At 43.4% G+C, this 18,653-nt stretch overlaps 1 protein-coding gene across 2 annotated transcripts; it reads right to left on the reverse strand.

Annotated features, from left to right (window-relative positions):
* Positions 1-6,910: 6,910 nt before the first annotated feature.
* Positions 6,911-18,219, reverse strand: PTPDC1 (protein tyrosine phosphatase domain containing 1). 2 transcript variants are annotated; one of them, XM_074152121.1, is made up of 9 exons: positions 18,133-18,219; positions 15,218-15,389; positions 14,360-14,440; positions 14,018-14,136; positions 13,091-13,228; positions 11,215-12,422; positions 10,312-10,497; positions 8,273-8,383; positions 6,911-7,459 (listed from the first exon to the last, which is right to left on the reverse strand). In XM_074152121.1, exons 1-9 carry the CDS (start codon positions 18,215-18,217, stop codon positions 7,343-7,345), a joined length of 2,217 nt encoding a protein of 738 aa, XP_074008222.1. In that variant the 5' UTR covers positions 18,218-18,219; the 3' UTR covers positions 6,911-7,342. The 2 variants fall into 2 exon arrangements, with proteins under 2 accessions (XP_074008222.1, XP_074008221.1); XM_074152120.1 differs by lacking the exon at positions 18,133-18,219 and adding an exon at positions 15,951-16,164 and having other exon boundaries at positions 7,343-7,459.
* Positions 18,220-18,653: the final 434 nt, after the last annotated feature.

Raw genomic sequence — 18,653 nt, forward strand, 5'->3', positions numbered from 1 at the left:
GAGGCAGCCACGCTCTAAAGCCTCCCCCAAGGCCGTGACAGGAGAAGAGGGAAAAATACGCAAAACTCATGGGCCTGGACAAAGGCAGTCCAAGAAAAGAACAAAGGGAACAAGAAAACAATAAAAGTCACATGGATAGAGGAATATACAAACACAGTTACAATACCACCGCTCACCGACTGCACCGGGGACGTCCCCCGAGCCACCCCAGCTGTGAATTTCTGCCCCCCCGCTTCCCCGGCCAGCTCCCCGCTACTCCTGGGCATGGCTCACATGGGATGGAATACCTGTGTCCCTGCTAGATCCTGGGGAGAATTAACAGGGAGAATTTCCCTGTTGGAACCAGCACAGGGTGCCGGGGCTCCAGCAGCCCCTCGCCCATGCAGCGGCCGGTGCTCCCACTCCCGGGGGTCACTTTCCCTCCCACCCATCACTTGCCACTGACCACCCGCAGACAGGGACACCCTGCAAAGGCCACAGTCCCCTTGTGCCGGGGTCTCGCTGGCTCCCTGCCATGCGGCCACGGCCGCTCCACTCGGGGGGAGGTCGCGCTTCCTCCTACTCCTCCTCCTCCCGTCCCGCCTCTCCTGTATGACTCCTGTCGCCAGGGTCTCCCCAATGTCCCCATCCCCGGCGCCCACCATCAGTGCTGGGATTTGGACAATACCTGGGGCTCTGTCCCCTTGTGTGAGCTCGAGTTTGTTTTCTGAATCATTGCCATCTTGACTGTGTCCTCACCATTCTTCTACTCTTAGAACCACCTCTGGCTCGAACAGCCTCTCCTTGGGGAGAGCGTCAGCTGTCCCTCAGTAAGAATTCCTCGCTCACCACTGAGGGCTATGAAGGTGAGGAGAGACCGGAGCATCTCTCCGCTGAGGAAAGGCTGCGGGACCTGGAGCTGTTCAGCGTGGAGAAGAGCAGACTGAGAGGGGACCTCATCAATGCTGAGCAATATCTAAAGGTTGAGTTTCAGGAGGACGGGGCCAGACTCTTCTCAGTGGTGCCCGGGGACAGGACAAGAGGCAACTGGCAAAACCTGGAACAGGGGAAATTCCTTCTCAACATGAGGAGAAACTTCTTTCCTGTGAGGGTGACAGAGCCCTGGAACAGGCTACCCAGAGAGGGTGTGGGGTCTCCTTCACTGGAGACAGTCAAACCCTGCCTGGACATGTTCCTCTCTGACCTGCTGTGGGTGACCCTGCTCTGCCAGGAGGTTGGACTGGATGATCTCCAGAGGTGTCTGCCAACTCCTGCCAGTCTGGGGTTCTGTGAGCCCACAGGCTGTGCACTGGTTTTCCGTATTTGATTCATGTGAAATCAAAATGTGCTTTGTGTTAAAGTTCTCCAAGAGAGAAGTACCCAGATGAAGGAGGGAAAAAGTCCCCGGAGCCATCTGAAGTCCTCAGGAACATTCTGAAGGAACCAGAGCAAGGACAGGGTGGGTGTATTTCACTCTGCAGTAGGCGTGGGACTTGGACACCAGAGGTTTTTGCTCCACGTCTGAATGGGCTGCAGCTTGCAGAGCAGGAAGGGATCCATCAGAGCCTCGCCGCAGCCACGCTGGGTTTCAGCCCTTGCGGGCACTGCCGAGCCCCAAGGATGGTCCAGGGCCTCTGTGGCCAGTGGTGGCTCCAGCCGGGGGCCAGGGGCAGCCGCTGCCCCACTTTGACCATGAGGACTCAGAGCTGTTTGCGCAGAGGTCGGGAGACAGATTTGGGGACTGTTGCACATGGCCTGGAAAGTCTTTGGAGACCTGCCAGGAGCCAGCCAAGAGGTCATCAGAACCCTCCGCATCTTCTGCAATCTCCTCCCACATCTGGCTCCCACCTTGTGAGCTAAGCACTGGACCCTGCTGTCTGTGTCCCAGCCCAAAACCACCTCAGAAACCTCCAGCTCCAGACCCAACCCAAACATCCCCCCATCTCTCTAGATCATCTCTCCCATCATCTCTAGATCTGTTCAAGCAGGTCCACGTCTTTCTTGTCCTATTTACCACTGTGCACCCCACAGGATAGAAGCAAGCTGAGAACCTCAGCTGAAGTCCACGTAATAGAAAAGACCCAGCCTGTCTCTTTCCAAAAAGCCAAAGCAGAAAGGGGAAATCGGGAAGTCCCCTTGGCCACCACTGAGCACACGAGGTCATGGAAGATGTGGTTAGACAAAGGGCTCTCTCCCAGTGCATTAAATGGGCTGCCAACTCCCGTGTTACTGCAATCCATCGGGCTTCCCCATGAATTCCTCATGATTGTACTCTGGGGCCTGTGTTGGGAGATGGCGTGACACCTGTGTTGGGAGATGGTGTGACACCTTAGGACATCCACTGAATCCACCAGCACTGAACCCAGACTGCCAATATGCGGGAAACTGGGGTCAGGGCTTGACCCTTGGGGCTGCTGCCCCCAGTGCTCAGGCTCCCAGTCCTGAGCTGATGGTGGCAACTACTGATTGCTACTTCAACATTCCCCAACATTCCCCATTGACACAGGAGCCCAAATATCGATGGCAGATAAGGACACGTAACAAAGGACAGCCTCCACTTAGCGAGCAAATAGTTCCCCTTGCAGGCGGTGATGGCAAATGGCTACCCACCCCCTGGTCAGGGCTAAATTAATTCTATCTAATGGATGGAAAGTCCAGCCTTACTTTTAAGTCCTCCATAATTAAGTTTGGATGTGTTGAAGGGTCAGCCATGGGTGGACTCATGGGGAAGTGGGAAATAGGGGCACCAAGTGCTCTGCCCCCAGCTTTCCTGGAGCACCTTTAGGGACTGGAAGGGGCTCTAAGGTCCCCTGCACCCTTCCCTTCTCCAGGCTGAACACCCCCTACTCTCTCAGCCTGTCATGGGTTCCAGCCCTCGGATCCTCTTCATGGCCTCCTCTGGACTGGCTCCAACAGGTCCACCAAAGTCCCCTTTGTGCACCACAGCGTTATCTCATCCAGTTCTGCACACTCCTGCTCCCTGTGTCCCTTTATTTGGCAGCTCCAAATATGGACCAATTGAGTTGGCCTCCATCTATCTGCCACTAACACCTGGCCATGATCACACGTGGGAAAGGCGGCATTTTCAAGGCCATCCTCTTAATTGTGTCCACCAGTGTGTGGAGACGGCAGAGCCTGTTTGTACTCGCAGTCACAGCACAGCCAGGAGGGGCTGCTGCTGTGGGAGCACATCCACATTCTTTCAGTCTCCTCTTCCGGGCTTCAAAGTCCTACATCCCTTACCACTCCTCCCTCCGTCCCAGACTACTACAAGACTACAGTCTGTGCAGGACCTGTGCTTTTCAGCCATGCCTCATGAGGCGTTCTTGGCATTTGAAGAGCCAAAATCCCAGAGAAGGGAGGAGGAGGTACCTCCGAGAGCGCCCTGGGTGAAAGCTGGAACAACAAAGGTCTCAGGGAACCCACAAAAAGCTGCCTTTCCTTGGCCACGCACAAAGGGACTTTCTTGTAGTCACTAACTGGATCTAAAAAGCTCCTTCCCCCATCTCTTCTCGCCCAGTGAAAATTCTCAGCACCCTTGGATAATGCGGAAACCCACCTTAGAACTCATCTAGGCCTGGACTGTGGAGTGGGAAAATCCAGCTTTTCTAACCCAAGTTGCTGAGGGTCGGTTTGCTCTTTGGGCAGATGCTGCAGTACATGAATCCCTTGTAGCATCAGTCAGTACCATACACCAGATCATAGAATTGTCCAGATTGGAAGGGACCTTTTAGATCGAGTCCAACCATCAATGCAACACTGACAAACCCACCACTGACCCATGTCCCTCAGCACCACGTCTGCCTGGCTTTTAAATACCTCCAGGGATGGTGACTCCACCACTGCCCTGGGCAGCCTCTTCCAAGGTTTCCTTTTTGTGAAGAAATTTTTCCTAATATCCATCCTAAACCTCTCCGGTACAACTTAAGGCTGTTTCCTTAAGTTCCATCACCTGTTCCTTGGGAGAAGAAACCGACCCCCCCCCTGGCTACACCCTCCTTTCAGGGAGTTGTAGAGAGCGAGGTGGTCTCCCCTCAGCCTCCTTTTCTCCGGGCTGAACACCCCCAGCTCCCTCAGCCGCTCCTCACAAGACTTGCTCTCCAGACCCCTCACCAGCTCCATTGCCCTTCTCTGGACATGCTGGTGCCTCTGGACACAGCCTCCCCCAGTGCTCCGGTGTATGGGGTGGCAGATCATGACAGAAGGAGAAGGAGCTATTTGGCCACAAAAGGCATAATTTGCATGATTTTCTACTCAGGATTCTTCTAGAGGTATTTTGGTAGTTACCATATCTTACTACATGTCAGGAGTGAGCTGGCTGGTGGACTTGAGGCAAGAGAGGACCAAGGAAGAGGAGTCCTGATGTTGGGGACATGGACAGCACTGCAGCAGTGGAGGGGTTTCTCCTGTATGGTTGGGGTGTGTGGATTCTGCACTTCTGACATGACTTTGTGGTAAGATTTGTGTGTTTTCTGTGGTTAACTGCAGTAGCTGTTGCAGTAACCTTCTAATGGGAGAGGTGACCTTCTAATGGGAGAGGAATTTCCCGGAAGAACAGAGAAGGCAGTAGGTGCCAGCTGGGGTCCTCTTGTCCCATCCCGCCACCAGCTCCTGGCCGTTTTGCTGCAGTAAAATGATGAGGTGACGGAGGGTCAGTGTGATGAGGCAGTGCTCCTGGAGGAGCAGCAAGAGAAACGTGTCCCCACAGCCCCCCCAGCTACAGTGCTCTCACACAGGACTGTGAGTCAGGTTCAGTGCACAAGGAAGCGATAAGGACAAGGGGTATTTGCTATTTAAGCTTTTACATCACCCAGGTCACTAATTAATTAATCAGTCGCTGCTAAAGTTTGTAGGTTTGATTATTCATTTAGATGGGCTGGTTTTGTTCAATCAGCTGTGGTGGCTAGTGTGGCGATAATTTCAACTGCATTTGGCAGCGAACAAAAAAATTTACTAAATAAAAAAGCACCCAGTTCTACAATATTCGTTTAAACGGACTGGGCGTAGGTCATTTTTCAAATGCCAACACCTGATGTTAACTTCAGAAAGATTATTCTAGCTGGATTTAACGATATGTGGAGAGTTGGGCAGAGAGGAACCTGATGAAATTCAACAAGGGCAAGTGTAGGGTGCTGCACCTGGGGAGGAATAAACCCCTGCACCAGGACGTGTTGGGGGCTGACCTGCTGGAGAGCAGCTCTGAGGAGAAAGACCTGGGAGTCCTGGTGGACAATAGGATGACCATGAGCCAACAATGTGCCCTTGTGGCCAAGAAGGCCAATGGCATCCTGGGGTGCGTCAGGAAGAGTGTGACCAGCAGCTCGAGGGAGGTTATCCTCCCCCTCCACTCTGCCCTGGTGAGGCCCCATCTGGAGCACTGTGTCCAGTTCTGGGCTCCCCAGTTCAAGAAGGACAGGGAACTGCTGGAGAGGGAACAGCAGAGGGCTACAAAGATGATGAGGGGCCTGGAGCATCTCTCGTACGAGGAAAGGCTGAGGGTCTTGGGTCTTTTTAGTCTGGAGAAGAGAAGGCTGAGGGGGGAATCTGATCAACGCTTATAAATACTTAAAGGGTGGGCGTCAGGAGGATGGGGCCAGTCTTTTTGCAGTGTTGTCCAGGGATAGGACAAGAGGAAATGGGCACAAACTTGAACATGGGAAGTTCCACCTAAACATGAGGAGGAACTTCTTTCCTTTGAGGGTGGCAGAGCTCTGGAATAGGCTGCCCAGAGAGGTGGTGGAGTCTCCGTCTCTGGAGACATTCAAAACGCGCCTGGACAAGTTCCTGTGCAACCTGCTCTGGGTGGACCTGCTTTGGCAGGGGTGTTGGACTAGATGATCTCCAGAGGTCCCTTCACACCCCGTATCATTCTGTGATTGTGTGATTCTGCGATATATGAAAGCCCTTGTTACTTACATTAATTTAAACAATACCAATCCGGTTTCTACACATCAATTGTGTAATACCAGGAACTGGTGCTTTGCTATTTGGAGCCCTTAACTGGAGTAAACTGAAATAATTTCTTCTTTCTTCTTTCAAATGCATTTTGGCCTTCCCCAGGTGTCTGCTGGGGTGCGCTGGCTGACGTTGAACTGCTTGTTATGTTGCCTTGTCTCTTTACAAAGCTGCTCTCGTGTATGTGATTCCTACGCAATATTTTAATTTCAAATGCACTCACTTTAGGATGATTCTGCCAAAGTACTTATTTGGATCTTTGATACATAATCAGCTAGTAGTTGAAGCATGTAAAATTTATATGTATTTTAAACTGATCTATTTTCAAATCAAAATATTAGTCATTTACAGTACTGAATAAAAATATTTTGGGAAAGGACAGATTCTTGTTTAACTACTTACATATATCAAACTGGACAAACTGTTACTCCTGCAAACTGGCGTTCCAGTCCGAATCCTACAGCTGTAATCAAAAACTGCAGTTATGGTGATATCCTGGTCGTTTCTGTCTTTGTAGATAAAAATACCTCTACAAAGTGTATTGTAGATAGTAAGTTTTTCATTGACTATTTTTTAGTGTTATTATGTTACATGTATGTATGCAAGTTTTTGCTGAACTTAAGTACAGACAGAATTATAACCTTATTAAGGTTTGATAATTAAGTGTTTTCTCCCTTAAAATAAGATCTATAAAAGTTTAGCTAATAAGGTAAAATTTTACTCTAATTCAAAGCGCATAAAATGCCACAACCAATTTTCTGTTAAAAACACGTTAAAGCTTTCTTAGCCAAAAAAGTCTAAAATATGGCCCCAATACACTTAATGTGTTTCTCTACTGAAACGCCTTTTAGAAATACATTGACAGCACTTATTTAAGAGATCCAAAAGAAAAAATGATTTGCCATCAATAGTAGAACTCAAAATCTGTTCATTATTAGTCTTCTTTTAAAATTTCTAAAAGGAAAAGGCATTTAATAAGTTCAGTCAATGTTTATTTTCTGCAAAGTAAAATCAAATAATGTAAACATACTTAATACATAATATTAACTCAATCTATTAAACCTTGTGTACCATGGCACTGAACTTATGGCAGTTGTATAACTTGAAAATACCGTTGCTTTGCCAATGACAGAGGTTTCTAAATCAATAAATATGTTTGAAAAGTAAAAAGCAGTTCACAATATAAAAGCATCGTACCTGAACTCAAATCTACAGGGCGGTCACGCATGGGCTGTTCTTTAGAACTGTGTAGATAGAACAATTGTCACTAAAACTCCCTCTAAAAAAATAAAATGCTTTGTTAATAACTTGTTAGGTAAATCATGCCGGATAGCACAAAATACAGTAGCTGGAAAAGGCAAAATAATTTGGTAGGCCCATCTAATTCTTCGGCATAGCTGTGCAGGCATCAAGAGGAGTTCTCTGTTCCTTCCTTAAGCTTTTTTCTTTTTTCTTCTAGTGTTTGTTTAAATACTTTTTTCAAGGTATTGTAAACATACGGTCCATTTTCAGAATCGAAGCTTGTCTAGTAAAAGGCAGAAATTGAAGTTCAGTTGTTAAATAGATGTCACACAGCAAAATGCAAAGTAGATAACCAACATTTCCAAAAAAAAAAGTTTGTAAGATTTATCAAAGAAAATATGGGTGTCATGATGGAGCACTTAGTGCTAAGTATTTCCAGTTTTATGCTGACTAGACGTTCAAACAAACTAGCAGGAGGAGGAATGTCGTGATCGTTTTAAGAGGTGCCATGTCTGTAGATGTACCAGAGATCAGGAACGTTCTGTTCAAATCATTTCACCTGCGGAACCCCAGAAGAAAGCAGCTCGGAGCCGAGCGATAGCACGATTAACCTCTCACTGCTATTAAATGATTCCAAAAGCAGGAGTTATTTATACACATCCTATATTAAGGGCCCGAAACATAACTGAATTGCCATGTAACTTCAGAAAATGATTTCATCTGATGGAAAGACTCCCAAGTAGTACAGAGTCTACCAAACCCTTTGGTAAACTACTCCCAGTGACTAATTATTCTCTTAAAATATCTTAAAAATGATCTTTTCCCTAATGTGAAGAAGCCCATGAATTGGCAGTGATCCAGAAACAGAAAAAAAATGATACCAAAAGATTAAGGCTGTAGTGGCAGAATTCAATTATGGTAAGAATATTTCCCATCCTTTATGTAGGCTGATTATTATGAAATGCAAGCTCTGAAATGGATAAGCACTAAGTGTGAAGGAATTACTGTCACTTTCCATGCAGAGCCCTGCTCTGTTGATTAACCCCTCGCTGTTTAAATCAACTAAATGCGATGTCACAGACAAATGGTTACTTGCCTTAGTGAAAGCTTTAATAGCACGAGCGAGTAAGGCCTCCTCCACATCAGCTGGCAGCGCGTGCAAGTTCACCACACAGTGTAAAATACAAAGGATGGTCTGACACTGCTCCTGGTGGGTAAAAGGAACAGCAGCTCATTAGAAGGAATATTTTCCTGAAAAAAACATTTTGCTCTCAGTTTTTGTTAATTGCTGTTTAAATATCAGACTGTGCCTGCCTGTAGTGAAACCTTCAGGTGCAGGAGTCAGGGAGGGAATTTTCACAAGCCTAAAGAGCCTCTACATAATTATTTCAGTCATGATGGGAGAAACTCTTCCCTTAGTTAGTGTACCTACTCTTCCCAGTTACTGTACCACAAACTGCTCTGGAAATTTCTAGGAGGTCAGGTGTGCATCCAGAGACTTTTCAAGTAGCATTCATGTGAATTGGCAGAGAAAAAAGTCAGATTTGATCTTTTCAGTTCCAATTGCTATGTTTAGGACTCTTTCCCAATGAACACAGGATGATTTGCATCTCTCTGTCCTACCACATCTCCTTCACCATTAAAGGAAGCTGGCAGAAAGACACCTGGGCAGCGCTAGCAAGAATGCAGAAAGGGAGCAGCACTATCTCTGGGGCTGCTACTTCCCATCCCTTCTTCAAGGGAGACAGATCTCTGGGCTCACAGTTCACTTAACAGTGAAAATTAAATTAAAACTTCAGGGATTTCTAGGAAGGGCAGCTAATTATGCATCAGTATGTACAGGGGGAAGATTAGCAGGAAAGAACCTGGGTGTCCCAACACACGCAAAGCTGAACATGAGCCAGCAACAGGCCCCTGTGATAAAAGCAGCTTAAGAGCATCCTGAGCTGCATTAGAGGCCAATTGAGGGGACACATCTGGAGCACCAGGTCCAGTTCTAGGCTCCTTGGTACAAGAAGGCCATGGAGGGGCCACAAAGATGACTACAAAGGGACTGGAGCATCTGTCACACAAGCGACCTGCTCTAGTTGGCTCTGTTTGGAACAGGGCAGTAGGACTAGAAGACATCCAGAGGTCCCTGCCAACTCAACTGTTCTCTGGTTCTGAAATAATACAGGCTAAGATTAAATAAGGTAAAATGAATATTTTAAATTTTAAAAACTCCATAATTATTATTCCTTTCCCATTCATTTATAACAGGTATCAAGCAGTTATTTTTTTATTTAATACAAATGGAAAGTTAAAAATCTGACAGAGGGGAAGAATGCTTCAGGAAGAAACATGATGTTTTTAGACGAACTTGGGAATTCTGACCGTTACGTCATGAAGATGGTGACTGCACATAAAGTTCTGAAGCTGTATTCTTGAATATCTGAAGGCTGTTAAAAGGGGCCCTATTTTCTTCATAAAGACTTTGGAAACAAAGAATTCCTGAAGAATTAGGAAATAAATTTGTGTGATTAAGAGATTAAGAAAAGCGATTTTTATATTTTTTTAATTTACCCCACATGTAGCCCTTTGGGGAAAGCACAGTTAAACAGTTTGGATCAGAAGTACCTGTTTCTCACAGGAATTTCAGAATACAGATGGCCCCAGTTCTGAATTACATAGAAGAATTTGGCCTGGCTTCTGATTCCTTGAATTGGTAAATTCTTCCTATTCCTTGTCCCAGCTCTTCCACAGATGATGGATTAAGATGTTTACACAGCAAATACGACAACCACTCAGCACAGCTGCCAGATGGGACATTAATGAAAGCCATAGATGGAGTCACAGAGCAAAAGTTTCTCATCTCAAACTACAGGATTTGCAGGGCAATATGCTGAAGTTGAGCTTCTGCTGAATGGTGTTCAAAGACAGTATCTGGTGTTTTTCTTAAAATATTCATCATCATAGTATTGATTACAATTCATACTATTCAATACCAAAGTAATCCCCATTCTGATTTTTAAAGAGATTGAAGTTGCCTTTTGAAAGTGCAATTCCCTTGCCTAAAAGCCATAAATGAATAGTTTAACACACATTAACAAAATGTACTCGGCAGCTAAAGAATGAATTGACATATAGAACATCTACCTTTCTCAGTAAATAAAGTGCATCCTGTGATTCTGTGCCATTTTTTGCCAGCATGTCAATGTCATCTTTGGATATAACAGGTTCTTTCAGCTGCTCTATCCAGGACCACATCAAGCTACAGAGGATAAAAGGATCTCTCTCGGTGCAGATTTTATCCCAAGCTCCATCTCGAGAATTCAGTTCTTTCTTAAAAAAACAAAACAAAACAAAAAAAAAAAACATGAAAATGCATCATCTACTTACTTTTGCCAACATTCTCTTTGATTGTAGCAGTACTTGGCTGTTTACTTTCCAACAGAAAAGAAGACTTAAGAGTTACACAAAAAAAAGCCCTCTATTTTTTTCCAAAGCATCAACATTAATCAGCAGTAACACAAGTGATTCTTTAAAACAGTGCAGCTCAGAACCTCCCAATTATCTACTAGAATACATAAAACAGCTTTGGATTCCAACTTCAAACATTGTTCAGGGGATCTGGTTTTGAGGATAAGCAGTTCAGTTTCTACTAAATTCTTATACCTTTACACACAGAATCCTCTGATTAGTTCTGAGAAAGCAGTGATTAAAAACAACACAGCTCTACCTTAAAATCTGCAGTACTTTCATGCTACCAGTGGCCAAGTTACAACCACAGATAATTACATCAGTTTTCATTAGTCAGTAAAATGAATGAACACAACCAGAAACAATGCTCTAATCTCCTGCTAAAGACCAACATTTGTAGGTGCATCTTGCTCTCTTTTGAAAGAACTGGCCCATAACTGACAATCACTTACTGAACCAGAGTATAAACTGGTGTCCCAAGGTGCCACTTCAAAGCCCGTGGTGGCACTTTTGCCATTCTAGGAATTAGCCCACGTGAAATACGCAGAACCCCCAATATTGAATCAAGTTAAAAGTTACCTGCCACATTTCCACCTTCTGCTTCACTTCATCCTCACCCAGAAATTCATTTATATCTGCAAGTGCTTTCGCTGCCAAAACTCTTCGGGCTTCCAGGCTTAGTTCTGACTGCAGAACAATGTGTGGAATCGCCTCTGACACATCTTTGCTACCTTGGCTTTCGTATCCAATGGAAAAGTTCACTTTAGAAGAGGAAGAAGAATCGGACTCCTCGGAGACGTAGACTCTTCTGCTATACATATTAGTCTTGCGGTCTTTTCTGTGACCAACCTCATTGGTAAAATTATGCCTCGGCGTTCCAGGCTCCCTGGCATTGTGGATAGATGCTAGACCTGAAGAAAAGGTTCTGCTGCGTTGGACTTCTTTGGTAGAGTTCCTTCTGTGATAAAGCGAGGATCCATCTTTCCGTCCATCCAAATTAAATTTACCTTGACTCCAGAACATACACGTATTCCGCACTAATGCTTCTTTGTTTAAATCCAACTGGGGCTTTTGGTTGCCTGTGGCAGAACTTTCCTCACTACTGTTCTGCTTGAGGCTGCTGCACAGTAATATCTGAGCAGGTACCGTCCACGCGGTTTCTCCTTGTTCTAGAAGAAACTCAGTTCTCCTTAAATCTGAATCACTGTAGCTTAGACGCCTTTTCAGATGAGTAAGAGGCTGAAGGCATTCAACGTTCCTTCTTTTCCAAAGAGGGTCGCATTCGTGTCCCAGGGAGAAAAGAGAATCCTGGGTGTCAAAAGCGGAGGAGTGGGTGTGGGAGGAATTGGAGGTATCGCTGTCCTGCCTGGCCAGTTCCCTGTCCAGCTGGGTGGACACCAGCTGAGAAACAGTCTTTTCGATTTCAGCTGAGAGATCTGGTATATCTAACAGTTCCGCTTCAATCACTTGTCTGTTTTCAGCCAAGTCGAGCAACAGTTTGCAAACCAGGTGAATGAGCTTTGGCACGTGTTTGAGATGCCTGCTCTCATATCCATGGAGCAGATGCCTCTGGCGGGTCAGGTATTGGGACAGCGTCACTGTGTGAGCCTTGGGCTCGCAGCAGGCAAATACGTTTCTCAGAGGAACCAAGAACTGAGTGAATTCTCTGATGCATAACAACTGCCCTCTGGTCTGAATAGAATTAGGCCGTTTCGCTCTGACAAAAAGAATGGCTTGGTCAGCACTCATTCTTGTTGCAAAAACTAAGTAGCAAGCTATTAGAACACCTGGAAAATGTAAAGACAAACATTAGTTGAAGAACTATAAGACAAAAAGTAATATAGGTAAAGATACAGGCTTTTCACCCTCTGTTACATGCTGCTGTTACCCAAGTACAGCTGCATTTGTTGGACTACACAACAGCAAATCCTTTCTCACTACGCTTTCAGTGGGAGCTGGTTTCTCACCACAGCATCTCTAGGAGTTCCACCACGTGTGAACACAGCAGCCATGGTGGTTTCTACAGGAGGGCAAAAGGGTCTTGAAAGAAGTAAATAAAATTTTAGCTGCTCCCCCAAATCTACCTGATCTAACAAGTGGCAGGTTTGTAACCATGTAATAAATATTGGACAATCAAAGTGTACTAGGGGAATTATTCCTATCAAAAAGCAGCTGTCCCATTGGAATGTAACAGGGGATTATCATACAGATTCAAAAATTTTCTAACCTTACAGGTTTCTGGTTTTAATATACTAAAACTGATCTCCCCTAGCCATTCAGATCATTTTCACAGAATTGTTTAGCATTTTTAATCATTTATAGTAGTACATCTTGCAATGTGTCCTGGGTTGGCCAAACACCACACAATGATATAGAATCTAAACCAATTATTAATAATTTATTACCAGAGACTGTTTTACATTTTTAGCAAAACAAAATGCAGCCGAGCACGTACCCGTCCGACCGAGCCCTGCGTGACAATGAACAGCCACCCTCCCTTCCTGCAAGGCAAAGGCCATCACTTTCACCATATCAAGTATAGTAGTGAGAGACGCCACTCCATAATCCTTCCATCCAAAATTATAAAAATAAACTACAATAGAAAGAGAGAGAGTTATCTTCTGCCACACTGAATGTGAGATTTTCAGTACTATATGCAGAGGAGAGATGACTAATAATAAACAACAGTGTAAAATTGAATAATGGATCTTAGAATGTGACTATGTATTGTTTGGGAGATTATTTTCCCATTTCAGTGTACACTTGCTATTGAAATTTGATAAATACCTGAAGCTAGCAAAGATTTGTCAAACTAAAGTTCAGCTAGAATGTAAAAGGTGCAACAAACCCGAGTGATTCATACAGAAATTACTGAGCTATATATAGGTAGAGGGTAATTTTTTCCCTTTAGAAATAAAAGCACTTCTTCAGTACAAAGCTGTTTCTTACAGAGAGGCACTTTTTCTCATCTCACCGTAACAAGAAAATACAAAGGTACTGTGAATACAAATGTCCTCAAATGAAATAACATTTTATAGTCTAGATAAGAAAAAATGAATTGTACCAGAATTTGAAACACCGTTAGTGTTTTATGTATTTGTGAACTCAGAAGAAAAAGAAAGATTTAACTAGCTGTTGTCCTTTCTTTATTCTAAACACCTGAACATACACCCTCCAGCTCACTCTACATATATATGATATACATATGATTTTCAATAATATGCTACTCACTCTTGGTTATAGTTGCCAAGTTTCATGTTTACATCCCACTTTGTTCAGCATTTCTTACATGGCTGCTTTTAACACACAGGAATTCAAGTAAAAATATCTTTAAGTGCCAAAATCAATAATTAATGAGGAAGAGCAGCAGGAGTGATCTTACTTCCAGCCTCCATGAAAGCTTCAGGAAGGTAGGTGAAGCCGCTTTCTTGTTCCAGCGGATTCCCACAGCTCGCGTGCTCCCCAGGACGCTGAAGGTTAATTATGGTTTTTATGCCACGTCTTAGGGAAGGAATAGATGAGTCAAAGCATTATATGCAGCCAAAATCTCATTATCCCTTATTTTCTGAAACACGCATTTATTCTTAGTGGAGGATAAATCTTTACCTGTATATTATTAAAAATGAAAGGATCTTTATAAACAATCCAAATCTATGTTGAAAGACAAAATGGATCAGGAATTACACTGGCCATACCCAAAATAAATAATTAATAAATTTGTTACCTTTCAAACTGTTCAATAATGTTGTACTTTTCAATTAATTCTGTTGAGGGTCGAGCCATTGCCAGTATGTTATCTGTTATCCTGGGAAATTAGAAAAGTAGATAATAATGTTGTTATTAATAATGTCCTGGGTATGAATCTACCAAAATAAGAATACAATAAGACACAAATACCTTGCTGATTAACTAGAAATGATTTTTCAAAAAATTCTACTCTCTTTAGTGCTAGTGATAAATCTTCTTAAGCTGATACAGATACGACATACCAAATGACCATGACTGGAACTGTTTAAATGCTAGGCCAATGGACATATTAAAAAATTCCTTTGAAGAGAAATCTGGACTCACATCTCTGTTTGGCCCTTTAAGGTGCTTCTGAATAGCATTTGTTGTTACAAAAAAAATCAGTACGATATAAAGGTACATTTCACGTGAATATTACTGCATAGGAATATGCTTTTGAGCACATACCTTACATTATTTCATCTTCAGTACATGTTTTTACTTTTAAATCCTATGATGAACACATTTTAATTAATTTGCATTTTAAACCTTAGCAAGAACTGTCTATAACCCAGAACAGGTTTTTTTTATAATTCATAACAGAGAGGTATTTATTCTTTTGGATCTGAGCCAGACTTATTGTAAGTCAACAGAAATCTTTCATCATCTTTACTGGGCTTTGTACAATGGCCATTATGGTTTACTGTCAAGTTGTAATTCTGAATCAAGCTATCATTACGTTTTATACTTAGCAGTAGTTGATTTTAAAATAACTCATTATTTTACTTTGAATTCTCCCTTTTAATAAACACAATCGAGGCGGTTACGCATAGCAAGAGTAAATGCTGCTGATTACCAAGAAGAGTAGAGCCCTTTAATGGCTTGCTCCTGGTCACTCCATCGAGCCGGGTTTTCATACTTGCAGGCACGTCCACCACATGCCATCGAGCACTGCATGTGACCAGGAATGACATGACGAAGGCGCTCCCCGACTTTGGTGTATTTTGCTGTCGGACGCCTCGAACTTCCTAGAACACAGGAAAAAATAAGATTTAGTACAGAAGCTTAGAAATTCATCTCCACCTTCAAAGTATCGGTTCAACATTAAATTGATGAAGTTGCAAAGAGCATAAATATATGGAATATATATTTAAAGCTCATTTTTCAACACAGACTTAAAGTAAAGATTCTGGGGGGAAATCATTGCTTGCATTACTGCAAAAGTTGTATTCTCTCATAATAAGTTTGGTTTTTCTGATGAAGTTCGAGGTGTACAATATCCCTTGCAACAGAAAAAAATGTCACAGTCCTCTTCCACCTGAAAGCAAAAATACTTAGCCATATACTTGGTGTATGTGCAAACCTGTGCTTCTGTTTTATCTCTTCTTTATAACTGAGCTGGTAGAGTGAAAAGCATATATTAATCCCCAAATAAGGAATCAGTTAAGAAAATATAAAAAACAGGAAAAAAAAATTTAAACCCAGTATTTTATGCCTATATATAAAACAGTTAACAGAACCAAAGTATATTAATTTAGTACCAAGAAAATACCCAGAACTGCCAACAGCCTTAATGAAAAGTACTTTACTTTTTTTTTCGGGGAAAGTTGCATCCAGCTCCTCGGGGCTCAGAGACGATATCGCCACCATAACCCGGTGAGTCGATGAGGAGAGTAGCTCTACAACTGAGCTCCGGCGCCTCTGGATCACTCGAAGAAGGGGATCGGAGGAAGAATGCCTCCGACCCTGGAAAAAATTGCTAAAAATACTCACTGCCGAACGCCTTTGGGGTGAGCCCTGCATGACTGGGCAGCCCTGGCTACCGCCTAGGAAGGCTGCAGGGGATGCACTGCCGGGGAATTCAAGTTGCTCAGCACTGAAGTTGGGGAGAACTGAGCATCCTTCGTTTGCTCCGGCAGCTCGTCAGCACGGGCTGAGCTGTCTCCATGGCAACTGACAATGAAAGCGCTGCTGCCAGCTTGGGACCGCTCCATTCTATAGGAACTGAGCCTGTTTGGGACACGCTGTACCGCTGCTTGATGGAAATAGTTGCATCTCAAGTAGATGATTTTGAAAACGGGCCGGGAACAACCAAAACATTTTCCATAAACAATGTGAGTATTTAGCTCGTTGTCAATAACAGGCATTCAGAACTCGCTAAGATACAAAATACAGGATTCAAAAGAGCAATCAAAACATCGCTGGAGGCTCTGCTTCCTGAGAAAACTGTAAGTACATTATACACCCCCACCTCTTGGTTTAACATTCCACAACCACCTCTCCTCCTCCACTCAGTTGCTCCAAAATGCATCATTAGCTCTGTAATGATTGGGATTAGTGTGTTCCTACTGAAATGGTTCAGTACATGATGAATTGTAGACTGTTCGCTCTGGACCATTCATATCTTCTAACAAAACACAATTTGTTATTCAAAACAAAAGGCTTATTTTTTTTCAGGGCACAGCCTTGAAAGCAAAGCTGTTAGCCCTACAGACTGAGATAAAGCAGATTACGGGGAGGAGGAGATGTATCAGTTGAGTGCTTTAGGCTTCTAAAGGTAGACATTAGGTGGCAAATCGCCTCCCACTTGGCTTCCAGTGTGCTGGGGAGGAGAATGAGCTGGCCAGAAAGACTGCAACGCTCTCAGAAGTACAAAATTCTCACGCAACCATGTGGAGAACAGACTATAGCGATGCTAAAAGAATTTTGTCACCCCACTGTCTGTGCATTAGACTGCACCTTAAAGACTGGAGACATCAAGAAAACCCACCACAACTTTGTTCAATAAGCGTATTTATCCCAGTGCATTTTCCTAAAGATATATATACTATCTTCAGTCTGTGTTTCATTTTGTACTACAAAACCAGTAACTCTTACAGAGGAATTTACATAAGAGAAAGCTTTCTTCTGATAAAAATTCATCAGGCAAAAATATCCTGTTTCCTCTAGGTACTGAACAGGAACTGAGTGACTGAATTTTGAATACTGGAGCTCCTAAGGAAACGTGGTAACGTTTGCCGTAGATACCAGGCCTGAAACATCAGCAGTGATGTCGTAGAAGAAAAGGAAAATGTTAAAGCTGCCTCTTTTGGCTGTTGTCTCAAAGCTCTGACTACTCTAATTCAACAAGAAAGCTGACAGCAAGAGGTGAGGAAATACTTAAATATGCTTCTATTTTGGGGGTTGGGTGGAGGAGAAAGGAGATGGAAAAGGCTATTTCAAGTGCTACCTATAGCCAAGAGACATGAAAAATATTTTCTAGTTAATTCCACTGCTTTCTTATATTTAATTCTTTTTCTCCTTTTCTTCCCAGAAACTTGTCTTCAGTATATATCAGATGATAGTGCAGCCAGAAATGAGCAAAATAAAATGCTGCACATCATTATTTCCCTACTGAATCTAGCAGGATTTGCAAGTACTCACCCAAAACAGTAAGAAAGAATTACATCCTAAAAGAATTTAAATGCTTTAATAGAAAGGGGAGTTTTATTGAAGGCATGTTTGTATTTTCAGAGCTATGCAGCTTCTGAGCACAAAAATCACATAGTTTCTTCAATGAAGAGACCTGACAATATGGAAGTCGGAGAAAAGCTCAACATATTAACACACCATGGTGATGATAAAGTAATGCAGTTTGGTTTTGTTAGAGACATTTTATGTTTATAACTGGGGACAGTATTTCTGGGTTTTAAATTTTCTATGGATTTTTTTTTTTTTTCAGAATTTCTCTAAGCACATTTTATGAATGGCATATCAGAGAAGAATTATTACCTGAACTCATATTTGCAAGATACAGACTGCTCTCTAGCAACGAAGAATAGGGTAGTTCATTTTGCAGCAGAACTCCTGCAGCCATCGCAGTACCTGTTGAAACAGCAATATGTTCACTGAAAATCTACAACAGAAGCTCAAAAATGAAAAATAAAGATGATTCCCTGGTTACAGAGTTGTCCAAGACTTCAGATTTGGGCAGATAAAGAAGATGGAGACTCCCTTTTTACAAGGAGTCACACGGAAAAGACAAGGGGTGATGGGTACAAGTTTCTCCAGGTGAGATTCCCATTGGACACAAGAAGAAAATTTTTCACAATACGAATCAGCCACTGGAATAATCTCCCCAGGGAAGCGGTGGATTCCCCATCATTGGACACTTTTAAGATTCAGCTGGAGGGGGTGCTGGGCCACCTTGTCTAGACCAGGCTTTTGCGAAGAAAGGTGGGACCAGATGATCCTTGAGGTCCCCTCAAACCTGGGATTCTGTGATTCTACGACATGGACTGTACCTTCTTTTT

The sequence above is a fragment of the Numenius arquata genome, chromosome 8 (assembly GCF_964106895.1).
Source record: "Numenius arquata chromosome 8, bNumArq3.hap1.1, whole genome shotgun sequence".
Lineage (NCBI taxonomy): Eukaryota > Metazoa > Chordata > Aves > Charadriiformes > Scolopacidae > Numenius > Numenius arquata.

Coding starts and splice junctions, on each gene's coding strand:
- PTPDC1 (XM_074152120.1), bottom strand. CDS start 16,164: ATGCAGGGCTCACCCCAAAGGCGTTCGGCAGTGAGTATTTTTAGCAAT. Junction 13,229..14,017: donor AGCTTTCATGGAGGCTGGAA/GTAAGATCACTC, acceptor TTTCTATTGTAG/TTTATTTTTATAATTTTGGA. Junction 7,460..8,272: donor CTATTAAAGCTTTCACTAAG/GCAAGTAACCAT, acceptor GCCTTTTACTAG/ACAAGCTTCGATTCTGAAAA.